At 40.1% G+C, this 21,729-nt stretch overlaps 1 protein-coding gene across 1 annotated transcript in view; it reads right to left on the minus strand.

The window, feature by feature from the left end:
- Nucleotides 1–3,406: 3,406 nt before the first annotated feature.
- valopa (vertebrate ancient long opsin a) overlaps nucleotides 3,407–21,729 on the minus strand; it is a 47,072-nt gene continuing 28,749 nt past the window's right edge. The window contains exons 4-7 of the mRNA XM_048609175.1: nucleotides 19,203–19,291; nucleotides 6,890–7,007; nucleotides 6,168–6,407; nucleotides 3,407–3,804 (exon numbers count right to left, since the gene is read on the minus strand). Of these exons, the coding sequence (XP_048465132.1) occupies nucleotides 3,583–3,804; nucleotides 6,168–6,407; nucleotides 6,890–7,007; nucleotides 19,203–19,291 (669 nt within the window). The 3' untranslated portion in view covers nucleotides 3,407–3,582. The remainder of the gene's footprint in view (nucleotides 3,805–6,167; nucleotides 6,408–6,889; nucleotides 7,008–19,202; nucleotides 19,292–21,729) is intronic.

Raw genomic sequence — 21,729 nt, forward strand, 5'->3', positions numbered from 1 at the left:
GTATCTCTGTTTCTACAAATGGCATTGGTATCTGCATGGACCATGAGCTTTGTTCACGCTCGTGTCACCAACCCCCTCCACCCCCAACTATCTCTACAATATTTGAGTCCTATTCAATGATATTGTGATCCCAGACAGGTAATATTCACTATGGTCACCTAACTCTTGAGTCCCTATTATTATTGAATCTCTATCTCCCTTGTGCCACTACATTTATTTATTAGAAAGCTAACTGCATTTGTTTCTTTAAGCCACCGCCCTGACATAAAACAAAAGACGTTGATTAATCAGTCACCTGTATGCTGCTCTGTGAGACCCCCCTACCCTTTATGCTTTGATGTTTCCAAATTTAACAGATTCCTTTAACTGCTTCTGCAAAAGTCTGTGACCTAAGCCTTCACTCATGCTCTATTTACGCTCCTGCCACATGTACCATTGCCAGCTATGCTCTCTGTCATGTGGTTGCTTGTATTAGCTGGCTGCCATGTTTGATGCTGCATGCTAGTGGCGACTGTCTTCAGGAGGGCATCTCTGCAAAGTTCTGAGGGCATCTCTGCAAAGTTCTGGGACATCATGACACCCTACTGGACATTGTCTGCTGCAATCTCTCTCTCTCTCTAAGTGCAATATGCAGTGTAGCTAGAATACCTGCCTATACCTATTTTTGTTTGCTACTGCTTCCCAATTACCCCCTACATTGATGGCTTGAGACTCTGCACTTCTATGGAATAAAGCTTCGAGCATTTTATTCTTCACTGCTACCTCTCTCTCTGCAGTTTACTGTTGTAATGCGTAAGATGCCGATGAAAACCCAACCATTTTTCTTCCCAGTTTCACTGAACTGTGCATTTGGGAGCTGTTTCATAATCTTCTCAAGTCCTGTGTCAGTGCACCCTCTGTGTGAGTGACCTCCTCTGAGAACTCTTCATATTCCTCCTGCACCTCCTGCAGGACACTTGATGGGCCTGTGGGAGATGAAAGACATAAATTAAAAGTGTCAAGGTTAGAAGGTGTCAAGTGAACATTGTGTACTCAAGTGGTTGATGATGCCAAGTCAATGTGACCAAGTGCTGCATTCCATGAGGTTGTGTGATTCTGTTACTAGCTATCTCTGATGGCGACACTCAGCTAATCTCCAGTGATACTCTTCAGTAGCTGTCAGTAATAAGATGGTTGGAGGGTCACCTCTGATTCCCTAGATCCACGTGTTCCATGTGCTCTTTTCCTGTAAGGGCATGAAAAAACCTATGAGGAGGATGATGTAGTATGTTGTATAGATATTGGATCACATTCGCTGAGACTCCATATGAGACTAGGCATGATGTTGTATTAAAATGAGAGTAAATGTTAGATGATAAGATGGAAATGCGAGCAAGGGTTGGGTTTTCCTGTAAAGTTCATTGGTAAGAAGAGTAGTGTACTGTGATAAACTTGAGAAAGTAGAGTGAAGAGGTTGGGGTATCAATTTAGATGTCAAAAACCTGCATCTTTAACAGAATAAAATGTCCAAAGTGTTTCACAGGAGCTTATTAAGGCAAAATCTGGACATTAGGGTCTAGTTGAATGTGTCATTGTACTTACCATTCTTGCCTTGGTTAGATCGTTAAACTATTTCTGCCACTTTAGCCAGGACCATGGCACCAAACACTCGCTGCTAATTTCCTCTGAGATCTCCAGCCATTCTGATCTTTCATGCAGGCTTGCTTCCTTCTGTCCACAGTGTAGAGCCACATATATCCTTGCATGCTTTAGCATCAGGTCTCGGGAGGCATTTGTGAATTTACACACTACATTTCTTTGATGACGTTCCATCAGTACATCAAGTTACATCATCTGGTCTCCTTCCCACACAATCCTTCAATCCTAATCTCCACAGTGTCCTCCAAATAGTTCTGCTGAAAGATCATAATGCTCACACACGATCAATAATCAGGAAGCCAGGTGCCAATGTAACAGTTGGGTTAAAAAGTCACTGACAAATGCACTACCAGACTCCTACACAACCAGCTGGGCAAAGTACTAAAATTCCACCCCAAAATTCTCAAAGTATGCAATTATGGGTTCCAGTCATCCTGAGTTCAGAGTGTATAAATGAGATAGCAATTATCTTTAGGTTGTTTCTGATCTCTAAGATTCATTTATAAAATAATATCATAGCCAGGAGATTTGTTTGTTTGGTCTATAAGGCAAGACACTTTCAAATCCACCCCTTCCCTCCATCATAAGGTCAGAGGTGGGGATGTTCGCTGATGATTGCATAATGTTTAGCACCATTTGTGACTCCTCAGATACTGAAGCAATCCATGTTCAAATGCACAAGATCTGGATAATATCCAGGTTTGGGCTGACAAGTTGTGAGTGACATGTGCCAAACACAGGCAAATGGGACTAGTTTAGTTTGGGAAACCTGGTCGGCATGGACAAGTTGGACCAAAGAGTCTATCTCCATGCTGTACGACTCTGACACACAAACACAAAGCAATGACCATGTTCAATAAGAGACAACCTAACCGCAGCCCCTAGACATTCAATGGTGTTGCCATCACTGGATTCCCTAGTATGAACATCCTTGGTATTACCACTGACCAGAAAATCAACTGAAATCCCCACATAAATACAGGTCAGTGGCTAGGAATACTGTGGTAAGTAATTCACCTCCTGACTCCTCAAAGGCAGTCCATCATCAACAATATACAAGTCAGGAGTGTGATGGAATACTCTCCACTTGCCCGGATGGGTGCAGCTCCAAAAACACTCAAGAAGCTTAGTGATATCCAGGACAAAGCAGGGCACTTGATTGGTGCCAAAAGTCAAGCATCCACTCCCTCCACCACCAAAACTCAGCATCAGAAGTGTGTATAATTTAGAAGATGCACTGCAGAGATTCACCAAAGATCGTTAGACAGCACCTTTCAAACCCATGACCACTTCCATCTAGAAGGACAAAGGCAGCAGCTACATGGAAACATCGCGACCTGCAGGTTCCCCTCCAAGTCACTTACCTTCCTGATTTGGAAATATATTGTTGTTCCTTCACTGTCGCTGGGTCAAAATCTTGGAATTCTCTCCCTAACGGCATTGTGGGTCAACGTACAGCAGAGGTTCAAGAAGGCAGTTCACCACCACCTTCTCAAGAACAACTTGGATGGGAAATAAATGCTGGTCAGCCAGAGACCTCCCATTAGTAATTTTTTTTTAAAAAAAATCACTATTTTCAAAACTGAGAAGATTTACAAATCATAGTCACTGATTTGGAACATACTTGCTTGTATAATATACAAGTAATCAATTCAGTCAAATAACTCCAAATCTGTTGTGAATTACATCTCCATTTGAATTTGTGATTTACAAACTAAATTTGACACAATTCTCTATGATATAGCCAATGGCATATTTAGGTGTTATTCTTGAGCATGATCATTCAATCATTTATCTGAGGCTCACTATTTCCATGGTCAGTGAAATAGAAAAGAATATTGAAAGCTCCCAGTTTGCATTCAATTCACACCAATTTTCATATGGTCACAATGTGTAATGATTGAATACTCTAACTAGATATAGAATGTTACATTTCCTTTGTATTTACAGTAGGTAAGCTTCATTCTCAGGAATTGGCAGCTGAGCAAAGTTGTCATGTTTGTTTCCTTCTTTGGGTTTCATTGCTGTATTGCAGTAAGAAGTCATCCGTGTTGCAATGGTGGACATTTCTCTCTCATTATTGTTACTTGCTTGCATTGCATGCTCTGCTGTTGGGTTGATTTCGGGTTCACTGAGGCTGAACATTTGAAGGAGACATTTCCTAAACTGGATACAAATAAGTAAAATGTTTATAAATTAAATATTCTAACAAAAATATCAATGAGTATTTCATTCTGGATTTCATCTTTAAATAAAATGTCTCAAATTTTTCTCCCTCTCAGATCTCAAACAGCTTGATTGTGTTCCTTTATAGTTAAACTTAATATGAAAAGTTAAGGTTGCAATTATGCTTGCTATAATGTATCATCCATCACATGATTGTTGGATTATAGCTTCTAATTTTGCAAAATTGTGTTTCATATTTCAATATCTTGCGGTATTAATTGAATCCTAGAAATTTAACTCTTAGAAAATACATTTTTTTTCAAACTGCCTACATTTTATTTTATCTGCCATTAAAAGCAAGCAAAATACAACAAAATACAATGAATGTGAATTTTCATAAGTACCATTTACAAAGCTTCAGTTTCTAGCAACCTAAATCTTTTTGCTGGCAATCCCAATTTTACTTTGCAATTCCGTATAATTGGAAGATTTTCTCAGTTTTATTTAAACATTACTGCAAAGTGGCAATACAACACCTGAAGCACAATAATGCTGAATAGTACATTTGATGACATCTACTTTCAGATCTGAGGTATCATGCATCATGTGCCTTTGGAGAAGGTGTACAACTGCATTGCTTGCCGGGGGAAAGCACTTCTTCATGCATTTCACATAGTGAATCTCAAGTCCTGGGGACAGGCAGCACCGGAGCTTGGAACCCACACAGTCCAGGCAGCTTTCTTCATTGATATTATTCAAGACATAGCTGGCGTCCAGGAGAAATTGGCATAATTTGTGGTACTGTTAGGAGTAGTACTATATGAACAAATTTGTGCTGCTCTTTTACTGTAAACTCAGAGATGAAAAAGATTATCTCAGTCAACTCAGTAGGATTTGCTGTCTACAGAGACTGTGTATGTTTGTACTTAAGTGACTTGACATATCCTAAAATGATGCATAAGGTGCACAATTTAGATCTGTGGCACCACTGGAAATTCAGAAGTCCACCATGGAAGTTGAGCAGCACCTTCACCTAATCTTGGCATGGTCTACCAGTGCTAATCTCCATATTTTCATGTAAAAACATGAATATTAGCATAAGGCATCATCTGGAATTAAAGGATTGGATATACATTGCTCAATTAACTTTGAGCAACATTAGCAGCTACACTATAAAGTACATGACTGAGTGAGTTCTGCTGAAGACATTCAAGCCTATCTAGTATTTTTTTTCTCATGGAAGCAAAACTAAATTAATAAATTAATCTACTTCAATATTGAGCAAATACTGTCAATTGCCATATGCACTGATTCATGTCCATTTTTAGAAATAATTGATTACAAATCGCACTTTGGAAATGTAGTTTTTTGTTTGTTTTATTTGACTATTTGTCTAATTGGACTTAATACTTTCATGAATTTAATTTATATTACTAATAACCGGGATCTTACATTTAGCAACAATGATGGTCCAATTGTCACTCTGTTTAAACATACCTCTGACCTGCACTGCTGCACATTTCTCCTGGGATTTTTTGATCCTGGATATCAAAAAAAAATGTGCAGAACAGCATCCCTTGGAGTTCTATCAGAGTAGACTTAGAGGGATATGGTGTATGCCCTTTAAACAGCACTAACTGCTGACTGGGATAGTTAAAGTGTCTAATCTGAATGTGGGTGTGAATGAATGAGTAGGTGGCTGGGGTGGGAAAGTGTGTACTCAGGCAGGAAGTGTTGTGGGATCAGGAGGGGTGGTCAGGGAGTAGCCAGGTCAGTGGGGGTAGAGGTTTGGCCAGGTCAAGATTCAGGGATAGTCGTGGAGGTGATAAGGGAGATCAGTTGTACACCAACTCAGTTGTTAGACTAGATTTTAACTTGTTTGACATTTCCTGGGCAACAAGCCAGGTAAGTCCGTTGGTCCAAGATATATAACCCTAACTCTGAGCCAAAGACATCAATGGAGAGTCACAGGAAGAAGGGGAATTGCCCGTCAAGTTTAAACTTCCCAGGCTGTCTGCTGGGTTCTGATATACATCATTCAGTTATATGTCCAGTTTCTAATGATCTGGAGATCAGATTATTTAGCCTAAATGTGTTTCACTAGTTTTGATCAGCAGTATGGTGACATGTGACAATTGTGAAAACATTGCACTGCAAAGATTAATCTGATTTTTCTGCTGAATTGGCAAAATATGTTTAACATTTATGCCAACTAATGCAATCATTGCAGAGCAGTTCAATCAATACAATTTGCGAATCTGTATATCAGCTTGTCATTGCTATCTACGTAGGCTATTATCATCAATAAATTTCAACATTTTCATTGCTACATTATAAATTAGAATTAAATAATAAAAATATACCTGTCCATTCATGAACACGTAAATGATTGGATTATAAACGGTTGCAGTTTTTGCGAAGAAGGCTGGTATTGCTGCTAACCTTGGATCTAACTCAATGGTTGGACAAATAGTCACCATTATGGAGAAAACTGAGTATGGGGACCAGCAGAAGAGAAATGCCACTATCATGACAATAACCATCCTGGTGACTTGCTTTTCAGGTTTTCTTGCAGCTCCCAACTTCCCTTGAGTATTTGCTACCTATAGCAAGAAAATATTACAGGTCAGCTGCATTATACAGTATAGGAACTGCTGTGTCATAAATATCTGCCTATTTTTAGTCACACCAATTTGAGAAGCAAACAATTTTAAAAGTTAGTTTTTATTACATGAATGCTTTCAAAAACTTGCTTTTTCCTTTCCAATCTAAATATAGAACATTGTGAATGCAGAATACAAGACTTTGTAGCTGTGAAACGGCTGTAACTACCTATAAAACTCATTGTATTGCGCAGTTGAATTTAGCTCTCAACACGAAACTGTAAACTGCTGCCAGTATTAAGTAAAGTATGCCAAAGAAAACTGACATTAAATTATGAAACAACATGTTTTACAGCTTTACAGTAAGTGGCTCAAGAGCAATAGATCATTAAGCTAATAATACTTCTCTAATAAAGTAGTGTTTAAACTGAGATTCTAGAGATTATACAGAAGAGTGGAATAATCTATGAACAGGAACTTACCTTCCTTAGTCGCCTCATCAGTTTTCCATAAGATACAAATATAAGCAATAAGGGCATAATGAAGCAAGTTGTAAAAAGTGCAATAATATAGGAGTGATCTTTGAGTTCTCCAGAATACCTGGAAGACATATAGCACAGTTACATACAATAACAAGCATCCAGAGTCAACACATATTTAAAACTATTCAAATAAAATACTTGGAATTGGAGGTGGTGTTGCAGCTCAATAAAGTGTTTAGTAATGTTTAACATTAGAACAACAATATTTGCTTTGTAGTAATTTAGAAAAATATGCCATCTAATGCTGTTTATATATAAAGTTATGTTAATAGTTATTCTTTAGAAATGACTTCACATCACATTCTAATTACAGGAAGTCTCAATGCAGAAAATATTACACACAACCTTTACATTATAGATTCATAGAGTCCCTAAAGTGTGGAGACAGGCCATTTGGCCCATCGAGTCCACACCAGTCCTCCAAAGAGTATCTCACCCAGGCACACCACCACCTCCCCAGCCCTATCCCTGTAACCTCATATTTCCCATGGCTTGCACTATTTGTTCTATTTAACATGGCCGATCCACCTAAACTGTACATCTTTGGACAGCGGGAGGAAACCAGAGCACCCAAAGGAAATCCACGTAGACACAAAGACAACGTTCAAAGTCTGACCAGAATTGGTATTGCTCTCAACAACAAGTAAATCAAGCCTGGTAGCATTTAAGGAAAATATTTCCTCTGGGCACTTAAGTAGAGTGAAATTGTAAGTGCATTGTTGTAGCAAATTTTTTTTTTAAAACATTTTTAATTATTTAATAAGTTAGTGTTTAGTGAATGATTCCATGTACAATATAAGTATTAACATTGTAATTCAGTTACCCCATGCTTTGAAAATTCAGCCATATTCAAAGGGTTGTGCAGTCAGAAAGTAGGACAGCAATATTATTCCTTTGACTTATGCCTCCATTGAACTCGCCTCAAGACTGGAATTATTGAATTTACCTGATTTTGAAAATTCATTAGACGCTATATTCCAGCTGTGTAACTTCACCTGTGTAATTTACCAGCATTTATGATTTGGCCAATTGAGAGTTCACTAATCACTCTACATAAGGTCAGAAGTTTTGTTCAACAGATCTTCATTCTGTTTATTCTGCAACCTCATTACACTGACTAAATTATCAGAATAAACACATTGCTTTCATTCCTGCATCACCAACATTTCATAATTTGTTCATCCATGAAAATAGCTTAAGATTAGATGTCGAAACTAATGATTTAGTAATAAATCATCCTTCACTCTATTTTTTTCCAAGTATGGTTTTAGATGAATACTGTTTTGTGGTTGTTTCTTATTGATTAATATGTTCATTTATGTTGATGCTGCATAAAGCATAAAAATTAATCTGAAGATAAATGGCAGGTGAGTTCAATCAACCCAGGATATTTTCTAATGCTATGTTGGGGATCTTGTGGTGCAGTGATATTGTCTCTACTTCTAAGTCAGGAGGCCTGGGTTCAACTCCCACCTGCTCCAGAGGAGTGTAATAACATCTCTGAACAGATTTATTCAAAATATCTTCCAATGCTTAGTCCAAGGAAGCAAGTAGTTCCTCAATAGGTCTACAGTATTAGGTTTCACCTGAAAGCAATCCTACTAATTTTGAAAGCCCGTACAATTCAGTAGGGACACCTTGTATGTCATAGTTACCATGTCCTTTCTCCTGCACACTCGGATCATCATGACCAAATACTACCGATGTTTACCTATTTTTGTGCCTGCTTCAAGTGCAATATTGCAGTGTTATTTGACTTTTCTGTAGTAGTCTGAAACAATTGAGTGGCTTGTTGGACCATTTCAGAGGACAAAAAAAATGTCACACATCAGAAAGACCAGGTAAGGGGAGAAGATTTTATGAATTAGATGGGCTTTCACATTAATCTGGTAGTTCCATGCTCACTGTTATTGAGATTAATCCTCCTTTGCTAATTCATTTATTTTCCCAAGTGTTGTGGTAGGATTTGAATTGGGTCTTAGGCATATTATTCCAGACCTCTACATTAGTAGTTCCCCGTTTCTCCCTGTTGCTGACTGTTATTGCATTTACTGATTCAAGCACTCTATTGTCACTGGAATAGAATCTCAAATACAACAATCCAGTAGTTTCTGAACTAAGTACAGTTCTATAGATACAACCCTATTATCCTCCTATGTTGGCTCTTTCTTGGGAGTGCAGGATCAGTCAATTTATCTTTAACACATCTGATATGCATTTCTGAAAATTCAACAGCCCAGAGACTTCAGGAATCCAGGAAGTGGGTGCTGGGAGGAATATTTGGGGTTCTAGTATCCTTTGAAATATAGAAACATAGACGATAGGAGCAGGAAGGGGACATTCAGCCCTTCTAGCCTGCTCCGCCATTCATTCACGATCATGGCTCATCATCCAACTCAATAGCTCAAATCTGCTTTCTCTCCATAATCTTTGATCCCATTCACCCCGAGTGCTATATCTAGCTACTGCTTGAATACATTCAATGTTTGGCATCAACTGCGGTAATGAATTCCACAGGCTCACCACTCTTTGGGTGAAAAAATTTCACCTCATTTCCATCCTAAATGGTCTACCTCAAATCCTCAGACTATGACCCCTGGCTCTGGACTGTGACCCCTGGTTCTGGACATGTTCTTGGAAAGCTATGTGAAATGTCAAACAAAGGCCGTCACTTAAAGACAGGACAGTACCTGTGACATCATGGATACTTTGGTTGCCAAAATATTTGTGGACTACAGGAATAGGTAACATAAAAAGCACTGAATAGCAAAACAAACATGAAAGCAGGAAACAGAATTAGTAGGAATGTGCTGAACTGTTTAGGCACCCATATCAACATTTTAATGGAGTATTGTAAGCAATTAAATCATTATAAACCAGCTGTATGTACAAATCAGGTTGAAGACTGACACATGAAAGTGAAGGGGCTACTGTATAAGATGGAAGTAAAGAGGGTTTCCCTGCTTGAGCCCATGTACACCTTTCCCATGTAGAAAATAGCACACAGGTTCAATACTGCCTTTAGTACTTTCAGTATTAATAGACAGATTCTTAAGAAAATAACAGATCTTAAGAAAACTGTAAAGATGATCCACAATAATAATGCACATCAGGAAGCTGGCTCAAATATACAGGCTCCAAAGTATTCATTGTTGCATACTGTACTAGTGTTTGCAAAGACCTTAGAAGTGCTTTACAGCTATTTTATACCACACATGGCTGTATTACACCTCTTTGACCATGCAACCTACAACAGAAATGCTAGCATACTGATATAAGGGCTAACACTGAATTATTGTAATACAATCGTCCTTCAGTAGTAGATGGTGAGCCACTGACCAATAACTGAACTACAGGCATATAACTGGATACAGGTTCACGATATATATGTGCAACTTACAGTATCAAAAAGCCACAGAATTCTTTGACTTCACACGCTCAGAAGAGAGCCCCACATTGCAGAAACATATACTGGAGATGAGAACAACATCCTCACCACCACCCCGAAACCTCAAACTGCTGCTATGGGATTTGCTGCACGTGACGTTACCATCCCAGTAAGTGAGTACGAGGTGATGTGGAGCTGCCGGCATTGGACTGGAGTGCACAAAGTCAAAAGTCACATGACACCAAGTTATAGTCCAACAGGTTTAGTTGAAATCGCACAAGCTTTCGAAGCACAGCCCCTTCAACAGTGAGAGAGGAGAAGACACAGACAGAGAGTTTATAGGCAGAGAGATCAGGAGCAGAGAGATCAAAAGATCATACAACTGGTGTGAGTGGAGTGTCAGGTAATAAGTCTCTGCAGGTGACCAAGAATGTTAGAGGGCGAGTAAAGTGTTTATAAACCATACAGACGCTATGACAACGGATGAATGGACACTGCACAATAATCACCAGACAGGAATGTTCCCTCCCAGTTGGGAAATGCTTCAACGGTCAAGGGCATTCAGGCTCCGAACTTCGGGTAAGCGTCCTCCAAGGCAGACTCCGAGATATACACAACAACACAGAATTGCCAAGCAGAGGCGGATAGCCAAGTTCTGTATCCTTGAAGGCTTCAACCATGATCTTGGGTTCATGTTGCGCTACAGGTGATGCTACCACGTTGTTCTGTATCTGTAAAATCTTACTTACTTTCCTGTTTTGACAGCATCACCTTGATAAATCATTATGACCTCTCTACCTTAATTAGTTTGTACAGTTTTGAATTACTTTTTACACTCTTTCACACACACAGACACTCACACTGTCACACTCTCTCACGCACACTATCACACACTTTCTCACACACACACTCTCACACAGTCTCTCACACACAGACACACACACACAGACATACACACACAAATCTATGGAGTGAATCATTTCATCCAAGATGTTTGTTTTTTTGTAGATACATTCCATTTTGTTCAAAAAACACACAATTTGTAGTCACAGTCAGTCAGTGTGGCATATTATAAATTCCTGCTTTCGGAATACAATCAGCCTGATTCCATGTTAAAACTCTGAGACAGATTCTGAATAAGGCCTCATAGCTCAATTCAGTGTCTGACCTGAGATGTCACCTTTTGTATATTGCTATCGCTCTGCCTGATTGCCATGTTAGCACAGCACTGACACTGACTTTATAAATATTTTACTCACCATCTAACACTCTTGGTCACCTGCAGAGGCTTATTATCTGACACTGCCATCACACCGGTTGTATGATCTCTGGATCTCTCTGACCAAAAATTCTCTGTCTGTGTGCCCTGCTCTCTCACTGCACCTGACAAAGGGGCTGCGCTCCGAAAGCCTGTCTGATTCCAAATAAACCTGTTGGACTTCTGACTTTGTCCACCCCAGTCCAACTCCGGCACCTCCACATCATGGCTACGATCAACACCATGAACTGCTGGCTCAAAGTGGAGAGGATTCCCAAGAAGATCGTGCATATTGACACAGACATCAAGTTTCTGCAGAAGTGCAAGAAAGCAGAGAAGATCCAAAAGGATTACAGATCACAAACCCATTCAAGTTGACCTACAACTCAGACTACATTGACAGACTTTGTCACCACACCTCTCACAAACTCTTCAATCATCTCGCACACCAACTCTACAGCAAGCGCTATAACCTTGAAATCAAGATAGAGTCCATATTCTCAGCATGCACTCAAGATACAGCAGATCAGTTACATGACACTGCCAAACAGACAAGGAAACGGAACTACACCACCTACATGCACACCAAGAACAAGAGACTGGAGAAACTTGGCATCACCATCAGCAATAACCAAGCCTCCCTTGGTACCACAGTTGAAGGTGGTACCACCAGAGGGAAAAATCCATCATCGACTTATCTGACCACACCCGTCAACTGGACGAGATCGAAGTTAGAACATAGAACATTACAGCGCAGTACAGGCCCTTCGGCCCTCGATGTTGCGCCGACCTGTGAAACCAATCTGAAGCCCATCTAACCTAAACTATTCCATTATCATCCATATGTTTATCCAATGACCACTTAAATGCCCTTAAAGTGGGCGAGTCTACTATTTTTGCAGGCAGGGCATTCCACGCCCTTACTACTCTCTGAGTAAAGAACCTACCTTCTCAGCCAAGGGCTCAATTTCTGCATCCCCCAACACCAAAATGGACCCCATTGGTTTCACGGCAGACCAGAAGAATTCATCAGGCGAATGAGGCTCCGGGAATTCTTCCACAAACCCCAAGAAGTCAGCAGTGAGCCCAATGAGACAACCAACAAACTGGAATAGTCGACAGAGAGATCCGTGGTGTAGCAACCAAAGAAAAACAGAGTCGAATTGGATCCCTTCAGAGGGCTGTTGCCCAGGTCTTGACAGGTATGCTCAAGCCATCAGGAGATGTGTGAATGCCTCAACCATGATCTTGTGTTAATGTTGCACTGCATGTAGCCCCACCACACTGTTCTGTGTCTGTAAAATCTTCCATACTTTACTATCTTGACAGCATCACCTTGATAAATTGTTATGATCCGTCTACCTTAATTAGTTAGTACAGTTTTGAATTACTTATTGCACTCTGTCACACACACATACACACTCTCACACTCCAACATACTCTCTCACACACATATACTCTCACACTCTCACACACTCTCTCAAGCGCATGCATGCACACACACATACACTCTCTTTCTCTCTCTCTCTCTCACACACACACACACACACAAATCTCTGTGGTGAATCATTTCATCCAAGATGTTTGTTTATTTGCAGATGCATTCTATTTTGTTCAAAAAACACACAATTTGTAGTCACAGTCAGTCAGTGTAGCATCTTATAAATACCTGCTTTCGGAATAAACCCAGCCTGATTCCATGTTAAAACTCTGAGACAGATTCTGAATAAGGCCTCATAGCTCAATTCAGTGTCTGACCTGAGATGTCACCTTTTGTATATTGCTATCGCTCTGCCTGATTGCCATGTTAGCACAGCACTGACATTGACTTTATAAATACTCTACTCACCATCTAACACTCTTGGTCACTTGCAGAGACTTATTATCTGACACTCCACTCTCACCAGTTGTATGATCTTTTGATCTCTCTGCCCTTGATCTCTCTGCCTATAAACTCTGTGTCTGTGTCTTCTCCTCTCTCACTGCTCTTGACGACGGGGCTGCACTCCAAAAGCTTGTGTGATTTCAAAAAAACCTGTTGGACTATAGCCTGGTGTCATGTGACCTCTGACTTTGAGTAGGAGGTGGAGGTAAGAGTCTAATGTTGTTAGCTTGGAGGAGGTCGCCAACTTAAACCTTTCACTTTCCATCAATGCCATTGAATGTGAATAATGCACTACGTGGCCTTTGAGTGGAGTCAAGGGCCTCCAGTTGTTGGATATTCACTGGTGAGGGTCAACATTCTTCTTTCGTTAAACAGTGGCATGTAAATAAATGATGCTGCACTTAATTACTGGTGGGAAAATTATGTCTTCATTAGGATCTGTCTTATAAAACATCTTCATGCTGAGCTAGATTTTACTTTGCCAATTTTCTTGTATCTTCAGACCATACATGTTGCCAGCTTGCAGAGTACCATCCTCTACTTAACAACCACTGGTGTCTTGTGGTTGTGGAACTTCATTTCTACCAATCCTCCCTTGTACTTAATTCAGACATTGGTGGGCATCAGGAGCTCCATGCATGAAAACCAGATGATTGCCCAAACACGAGAGGCAGGTTTTGACAGAACTGATGATAGGAAATTCTTGTTGCAGAATTTTGGACAATCTCTTGCAACCAGTACTGTTGATACCAAATTAAGAGTTAATGTTCTAATCTCAGTTTGATCTAATTCAATGCCTTTCAGAAAACCAAATACCTCCTGTCATTCTCTGCCCTTGAGCAGAGAGGAGAGGAGAATATGTGTCGATGTCTTTTGCCCCTATTGCTCTCCTCTCTTAGAACATCCGTAGAACTTCACATACATTTCAAGTTTGTTCAGTTGACATTGACAGTTTATCACCATGATCTTTATTATTGAAGCAAGAATTCCTCATTTTCATTCTTTAATCTTCTTCAATAACCTTAACTTTTGCAGTATTTATAAGCCTAGGCACCATAGCTGTCACAAATACCAAGATGCAACTGGTGGATATCCTGTGCAGGATATTATTGTATATTCATCTAAATTGTTTATTATCAGAGATCTTTAGCAAGTGTGAGTTATTCTGTGTCCTTTAGTGCCTTCTCATCCAACACTGCAAACACAAACACATAACAGCCCTCAAACTAGCACACAAACACAACCCTAAGCAAATAAACGCAATCAGACTAACATCCAGATTAGCATGCACACATGTAGAAATGCACAAATACTGACACAAACGGGAGCTACCATTTATGTGAGTTTAGCTAGTGCTATTCATAGAAATGTTGTTAGAGTATATTAGTCTGTGATGCCAACGCAACTGAAGTAGAAACATAAATAGGACCTTGAGAACAAGCTCTAGCCTTAAATTTCCCAATGTTCTGGCATAAAGGTTGTGGAATTTTGGATTGTCTCCTACAAATATTGCAATTGATACTAAATTATGAGTTTTTTTTTCAATCTGAAATTGATCTCATCAGATGTCTTTTGACATCTAAACATGCCTCTGTTTTTCTCTCTGGTGGTGTGGGAATGTCTGTGCATGTCTCTACACCCTTTTCCATTTTGTCTCTCTGAATATCTTTAAAATTCCACATACATTAGTTAGAAATTGAAGTTTGTTCATGTTAGCTATTTTCACACCAATGCTGTGAATCATTGGAGAAAGAATTCCTTACTCTTGTACTTCAATCTCCTTGCAATAACCCAATTTTTACAGTATTTCTGAGCCTTGGCACCTTTGCCCTCACAAATGTCAAGAAGCAGCAGATTGATATGTTTTGGAGGATATTTATGTATAAACATCTCAGTTGTGTAAGGTGAAGATCTTTAATAAGTGAATGTTCCTTTGTGTCCTGCTTCATACTCACAGCTAGCACTAGAAACACAAATACAGAATGACACTCATACAAACAAGCACAAACACAAGCAAATAATCAATCAGGCAACATGACCACATGAACATGCATACAAGAAATGCACAAACACTGGCAGAGAGAGGAGGCTATCATTTTGGCGTGGCACTGGTTTAGCTAGTGCTACCAACAAAAACTTTGGTGGAATATGAATATTTGTCTGCAATGCTAACACAACTAAAGCAGAAGAAAAGCAAAAATAACACTTTAACAGCAAGCTCTAACCTTAAATCTCTCATTGTTTTGACTTATGTGGACTCGCTGCAATTTTTGGAGTTAATCAAGAATTAATACACAAAACACAAATATTGCACAAATACTGGCATTTGAAATAAATATTTTATGGCTCAATAAGCAGTTGCACAAACCATTCTCTGAAGTGAATCATCAAATGCAAATATAAAGATTGTTTCCCTTCACTATCCCGATGTCACGGTTACAATATGTACCATTGGCAGGATGTACTACAGCAGCACTCCAAGTCTTCTTTGAGATGACCTGTGTCATCTACAACTACGATTGCATCACTTCCACATTTTCCTCCGTGTCACACACGATGCTGACTCGGACATATATCAGCAGTCCTTTGTCATTACTGGAAAATCTTAGAAATCCATACCTATCAGTATTGTGGGTGTACCTTCACTACACGGAGTGCAGTTTTTCATGAAGGCCCATCATCACATTCTCAAGGGCAACTAGGGCTTGGTAATAAATGCTGGTGTTGCCAGTGGTTCCCAAACCCAGGATTTTTAAAATAGTTCCAACATAGGCAATGATCTAATTGGAAATTGTAATATAAATAGCTAAATTCCTCAGAGGTTCATGGTTAATAGTCCAATAGTGATACTTTTTGAAATGTCAAAATACTGGATGTAAAGCCACACAATATCATGAAAAATGTGAAGCCGTATTTGTTTAATAATAGTTTGTTAATAAAGAAGTGAAGTGGCTACTGTGCTTCCCTAATTAACAATAGTCATTGCAATCCAAATGTAATTAGTAGTATGAATGGCTTTTAAGATCTTTCAGTTGAAATAATGGGATAGAGTGAATTGTGATGTTTTCTAGACTCGACCTTAAATGTTCAATGACAGGATTTGGTGTGACGAATCCTGTTAGATTTATTTTCCTTTATGAGATGAAAGAGAACATGGATATCAATTGCCGCACAAAGTACTGTGCAATAGATTGTTTAGTACACAAGTCTGGTTTATACACATAAATGCCTAATGGAGAAACACCTGGATGGAGCCATTAATTCAACATTTAATAAAATTGCCCCTATTTTTTTTATATTCACTTGTGGGACATGGGCATCACTTGTTGGGCAAACATTTATTGTTTACCTCTAGTTGTCCTTTGGAAGCTGCTGTGAACTGCCTTCTTGAACTGCTACAGTCCATGTGTTGTAAGAGGAATCATGATGCCCTCAGGGAAGAAATCCCAGGATTTGACCCAACAACATTAAAGGAACGATGATATATTTCCAAGTCAGAATAGTGATTGACTTGGAGGGAAACATGCAGTTAGTGGTGTTCCTATGTATCTGCTGCCCTTGTCCTTCTAGATAGAAGTGATCATGGGTTTAAAAGGTGCTGTCTAAGGATCTTTGGTGAATTTCTGCATTGCATCTTGTAAATGGCCCATACTGCTGCTACTGAGTTTCATTGGTGGAGGGAGTGAGTGCTTGTATATGTGGTACCAATCAAACGGGCTGTTTTGTGCTGGATAGTGTCAAACTTCTTGAGTGTTGCTGGAATTGCACTCATCCAGGCAATCTTAAAATCTATTCAATACATATGAAGTGCATTTTCACTTTGAATCATTGAACATTAAATATCTGAACTTAGGTATTGAGAAAGCTCATATTTCAGGCAATAAAGCAATGAGCAATTTATTTATAACTTGTCAGTCCAAATGTTTCCCACAACTACTCTGCAGGTTTCAGTTGCAGGTAATCTGTTATTTCCAATTTACATAAATAATCTCCCTCCTGAATGTCAAGTAGACAGTCACAGTATTACACATCTTCAAACAAGAGACATTTGTGAATATTCCACTTCTAACAGAACAGATAAACTATAACATTATCTCATGTGCAATCAATGATATTTGGGGTTTTAGACCAGTCTACTTTGTATTGTTATTTTTGGAGATATATGCAATATATACATTTAACAAACAAATTAATATACTGTTTTTTCTCTTTTTCCTTTCACCATTACTTATCAGTTTCTAAAAGAGGTTCACAACTAGTTTGAATTTTAAAAGTGCACATGGTAACTTGGATGGTTTACTCAAATTTAAAGCATTTATTATAAACTTCAAAAATGTTCAGAGATTTTTCAGAACATTTTAAATTAGTTATGTATTATCCCAGTAATATAATTGTTACTAGATCTCCTGTGGTCGCCAGGACTCATGATGCAGTCTCTGAAATTATTTTTATCTGCAAGATAGCTGCAGTATAGAGTCTGCAAACAGAAAAAAATGCTTAAGTAATACATCTAGATCAGCACAAGGTAAAAGTGTTAATTCCTTTATTTGTAAGTGAAAGTTACAAGATTATTTACTTACTACTGTAAATAAAAATTGCTTCAGTTACAAGTAGCAGGTTGCTATAGGTAGCTCACTCATCCTTCCTGAGATTGCGGTTCCCTGGATTCTGGAAAGTGCACTCCAGTGCCTACTCATGGGCATAATTCTAGTTTTTCTTCCCAGATAGCTAGCTTTGCTAAACTAGTAGTACCTTGGGGTTTTTCTGAGCTTTAATCTTGCCCAGCTAAACTAAGTCAAAATTGCTATTGGACTTCATTCACCTGCAGTCTAAGTTACACTGAACAATTAATGACTCACATGCTTCTTGTTAGTTCCCATGGTTTCCAGGGCCTTGTCCTCAGCCCTAACCCCAACACTAACAGGTGGCATGGTGGCTCAATCATTAGCACTGCTGCCTCGCAGCACCAGGGACCCAGGTTCAATTCCTTCCTAGGGCGACTGTCTGCGTGGGTTTCCACTGGGTGCTTTGGTTTCCTCCCACAGTCCAAAGATGTGCAGGTTAGGTGGATTGGCCATGGTAAATTGCCTATAGTGTTCAGGGGAACCGAGGTTAGGTGGATTAGTGAGGGAAAATGCAGGGTTATAGGGTAGACAGTTGGGTTTGGGTGGAATGCTCTTTGGAGGGTCGATTATGGGCCAAATGGCCTGCTTCCACACTGTAAGGATTTTATAATTCTGAGACCTAATTGCATGATGCAGATAAATGGTTCCTGGGACCTCTTACTGAACTTCAGTGGCATAGAGTCAATGACTATCAGCCAACTTCACAGCAAACAGCAGTAATTTTCCTACAAGGAGATTGTTTCCGACTCACTCTAACTCTAACAATGACTCACTGCTGTTCACTGACTGTACTGTTAGGTTTAAAAATGATATCTCCAAACCAGACTAGTAAGGGTTAATCGTTAAGGGTTAATTGGACATGGCAATAGCAATTGAAGAAAAATATGTGATAAACAGACTTGTTGTAAAAAAACAGGCTATTTTGACTGGAAGAAAATTGCAATGACTTTGCCCTGGATTAGGAACAGGTTGTTGTATAAGGACACAGAGATACCTGGACTTGTTTTTGCACAAAGGAATGCTTGTGAAAAGTATTCAGAGATGGCAATACAGCACATAGTATCAGATTCAGAGTAGTATTCATATTAGGGACTTACCCCAGCTCCTGGGAATCTTTCACCTTCAGGCTGGGGTTCACGGACTGGTGCCATGGAAACTGAGATCCAGCCCCAAGTGCCAGGAGTTCCTGATAGGCAGTGAGACTCACTTATTGAATATGTCTAAAGTAGTTTAAGCTAATAGATTGACTCATTATTTTGCATGTCTATAATGGATTTAGCTGATAAATTTGCTTTATATCAAATAGCACGTGTCTTCTTGTATTCATTTTGATCAGACCTTAAAGAACCCATTACCAGTCTGGATCCTTCTTACTGGATTAGTGCTGTGCATGTCAACAATGCTACTTCCAAGTTGGGTTGCCTTTATGGGCTAGATCTGCCTCAGCAGCACCCATTTCTAACTCAGAGCCAGTTCTTCAAATGTTTCTCCCTCAGCAATTAATGCTATAATCTCAGCTGACAGTAACACTGAACATGTCTGCTCTCAGACTGAAACCTGGCTTGGTAGATCATGTTTTAGTTTTGCAGCTAGGTACCTTTATGGATAGACTCTGGACGTATTCACACAAGACTGTCAATGTTCTTTTAACAAAAGTTTATTGGATAAAAAGAAAGAAAAGTAGACAAAGCTATGTATGTGACAATTTAGGAAGGACTTAACACAAACTGCAAAAACAGTCAACCCTTTTCTCAGCAATACCTTTTACAGATAATCAATCCCAGTAAAGTACCACTCCTATCTTAACTTTAAGATTTCTTATTCAACTGACTTTTTCCAGTTTTCTATAGACATCATTCTAGTTTTGCTTTCAGTTCCAGTAATCATGAGACTTTTGTGAACTCTCACAATCTTCAGATTCTAGAAACTAACTCTCACAGTCTGCATAGTTTACGCATTAAAAATCTGCCCTTCTGATCGGATGAACTAAATTGAAGCCTGATTCTTCTAAACTGAAAACAAACCACGAGTGGCACCTAGCCATTTGTGTTTCTGTATATCATTAACTCAGTGTGTAAAACATTGAATCAATTAACAATACAGATATCTTGTTAGGCAGAAATAGTAGGAACTGCAGATGCTGGAGAATCTGAGATAACCAGGTGTAGAGCTGGATGAACACAGCAGGCCAAGCAGCATCAGAGGAGCAGAAGGCTGATGTTTTGGGCCTAGACCTTTCTTCAGAAATGGGGGAGGGGAAGAGGGTTCTGAAATAAATAGGGAGAGAGGGGGAGGCGGATAGAAGATGGATAGAGGAGAAGATAGGTGGAGAGGAAACAGACAGGTCAAAGAGGCGGGGATGGAGCCAGTAAAGGTAAGTGTAGGTGGGGAGTTAGGGAGGAGATAGGTCAGTCCAGGGAGGACGGACAGGTCAAGGGGGCGGGGTGAGGTTAGTAGGTAGGAGATGGGGTGGGGCTTGAGGTGGGAGGAGGGTATAGGTGGGAGGAAGGACAGGTTAGGGAGGCGGGGACAAGCTGGGCTGGTTTTGGGATGCGGTAGGGGGAGGGAATATTTTGAAGCTTGTGAAGTCCACATTGATACCATTGGGCTGCAGGGTTCCCAAACGGAATATGAGTTGCTGTTCCTGCAGCCTTCGGGTGGCATCGTTGTGGCACTGCAGGAGGCCCAGGATGGACATATCATCTGAGGAATGGGAGGGGGAGTTGAAATGGTTTATGACTGCGAGTTGCAGTTGTTTAGTGCGAACCGAGCGTAGGTGTTCTGCAAAGCGGTCCCCAAGCCTCCGCTTGGTTTCCCCGATGTAGAGGAGGCCACAATGGGAACAGCGGATGCTGTATACCACATTAACAGATGTGCAGGTGAACATCTGCTTGATGTGGAAAGTCTTCTTGGGGTCAGGGATGGGGGTGAGGGGGGGAGGTGTAGGGGCAGGTGTAGCGCTTCCTGTGGTTGCAGGGAAAAGTGCCAGGTGTGGTGGGGCTGGAGGGGAGTGTGGCGTGGACAAGGGAATCCCGGAGAGAGTGGTCCCTCCGGAAAGCAGATAAGGGTGAGGAGGGAAAAATGTCTTTGGTGGTGGGGTCGGAGCAACTGGAAAAAGTCAGTTGAGTAAGAAATCTTAAAGTTAAGATAGGAGTGGTACTTTACTGGGATTGATTATCTGTAAAAGGTATTGCTGGGAAAAGGGTTGACTGTGTTTTTGCAGTTTGTGTTAAGTCCTTCCTAAATTGTCACATACATAGCTTTGTTTACTTTTCTTTCCTTTTATCCAATAAACTTTTGTTAAAAGGCCTCCAGCCCCACCACACCCGGCACTTTTCCCTGCAACCGCAGGAAGTGCTACACCTGCCCCTACACCTCCCCCCTCACCCCCATTCCAGGCCCCAAGAAGACTTTCCACATCAAGCAGATGTTCACCTGCAAATCTGCTAATGTGGTATACTGCATCTGCTGTTCCCATTGTGGCCTCCTCTACTTCGGGGAAACCAAGCGGAGGCTTGGGGACCGCTTTGCAGAACACCTACGCTCGGTTCGCAATAAACAACTGCACCTCCCAGTTGCAAACCTTTTCAACTCCCCCTCCCATTCCTCAGACGACATGTCCAT

Source organism: Rhincodon typus, chromosome 20 (genome assembly GCF_021869965.1).
Source record: "Rhincodon typus isolate 14 chromosome 20, sRhiTyp1.1, whole genome shotgun sequence".
NCBI lineage: Eukaryota > Metazoa > Chordata > Chondrichthyes > Orectolobiformes > Rhincodontidae > Rhincodon > Rhincodon typus.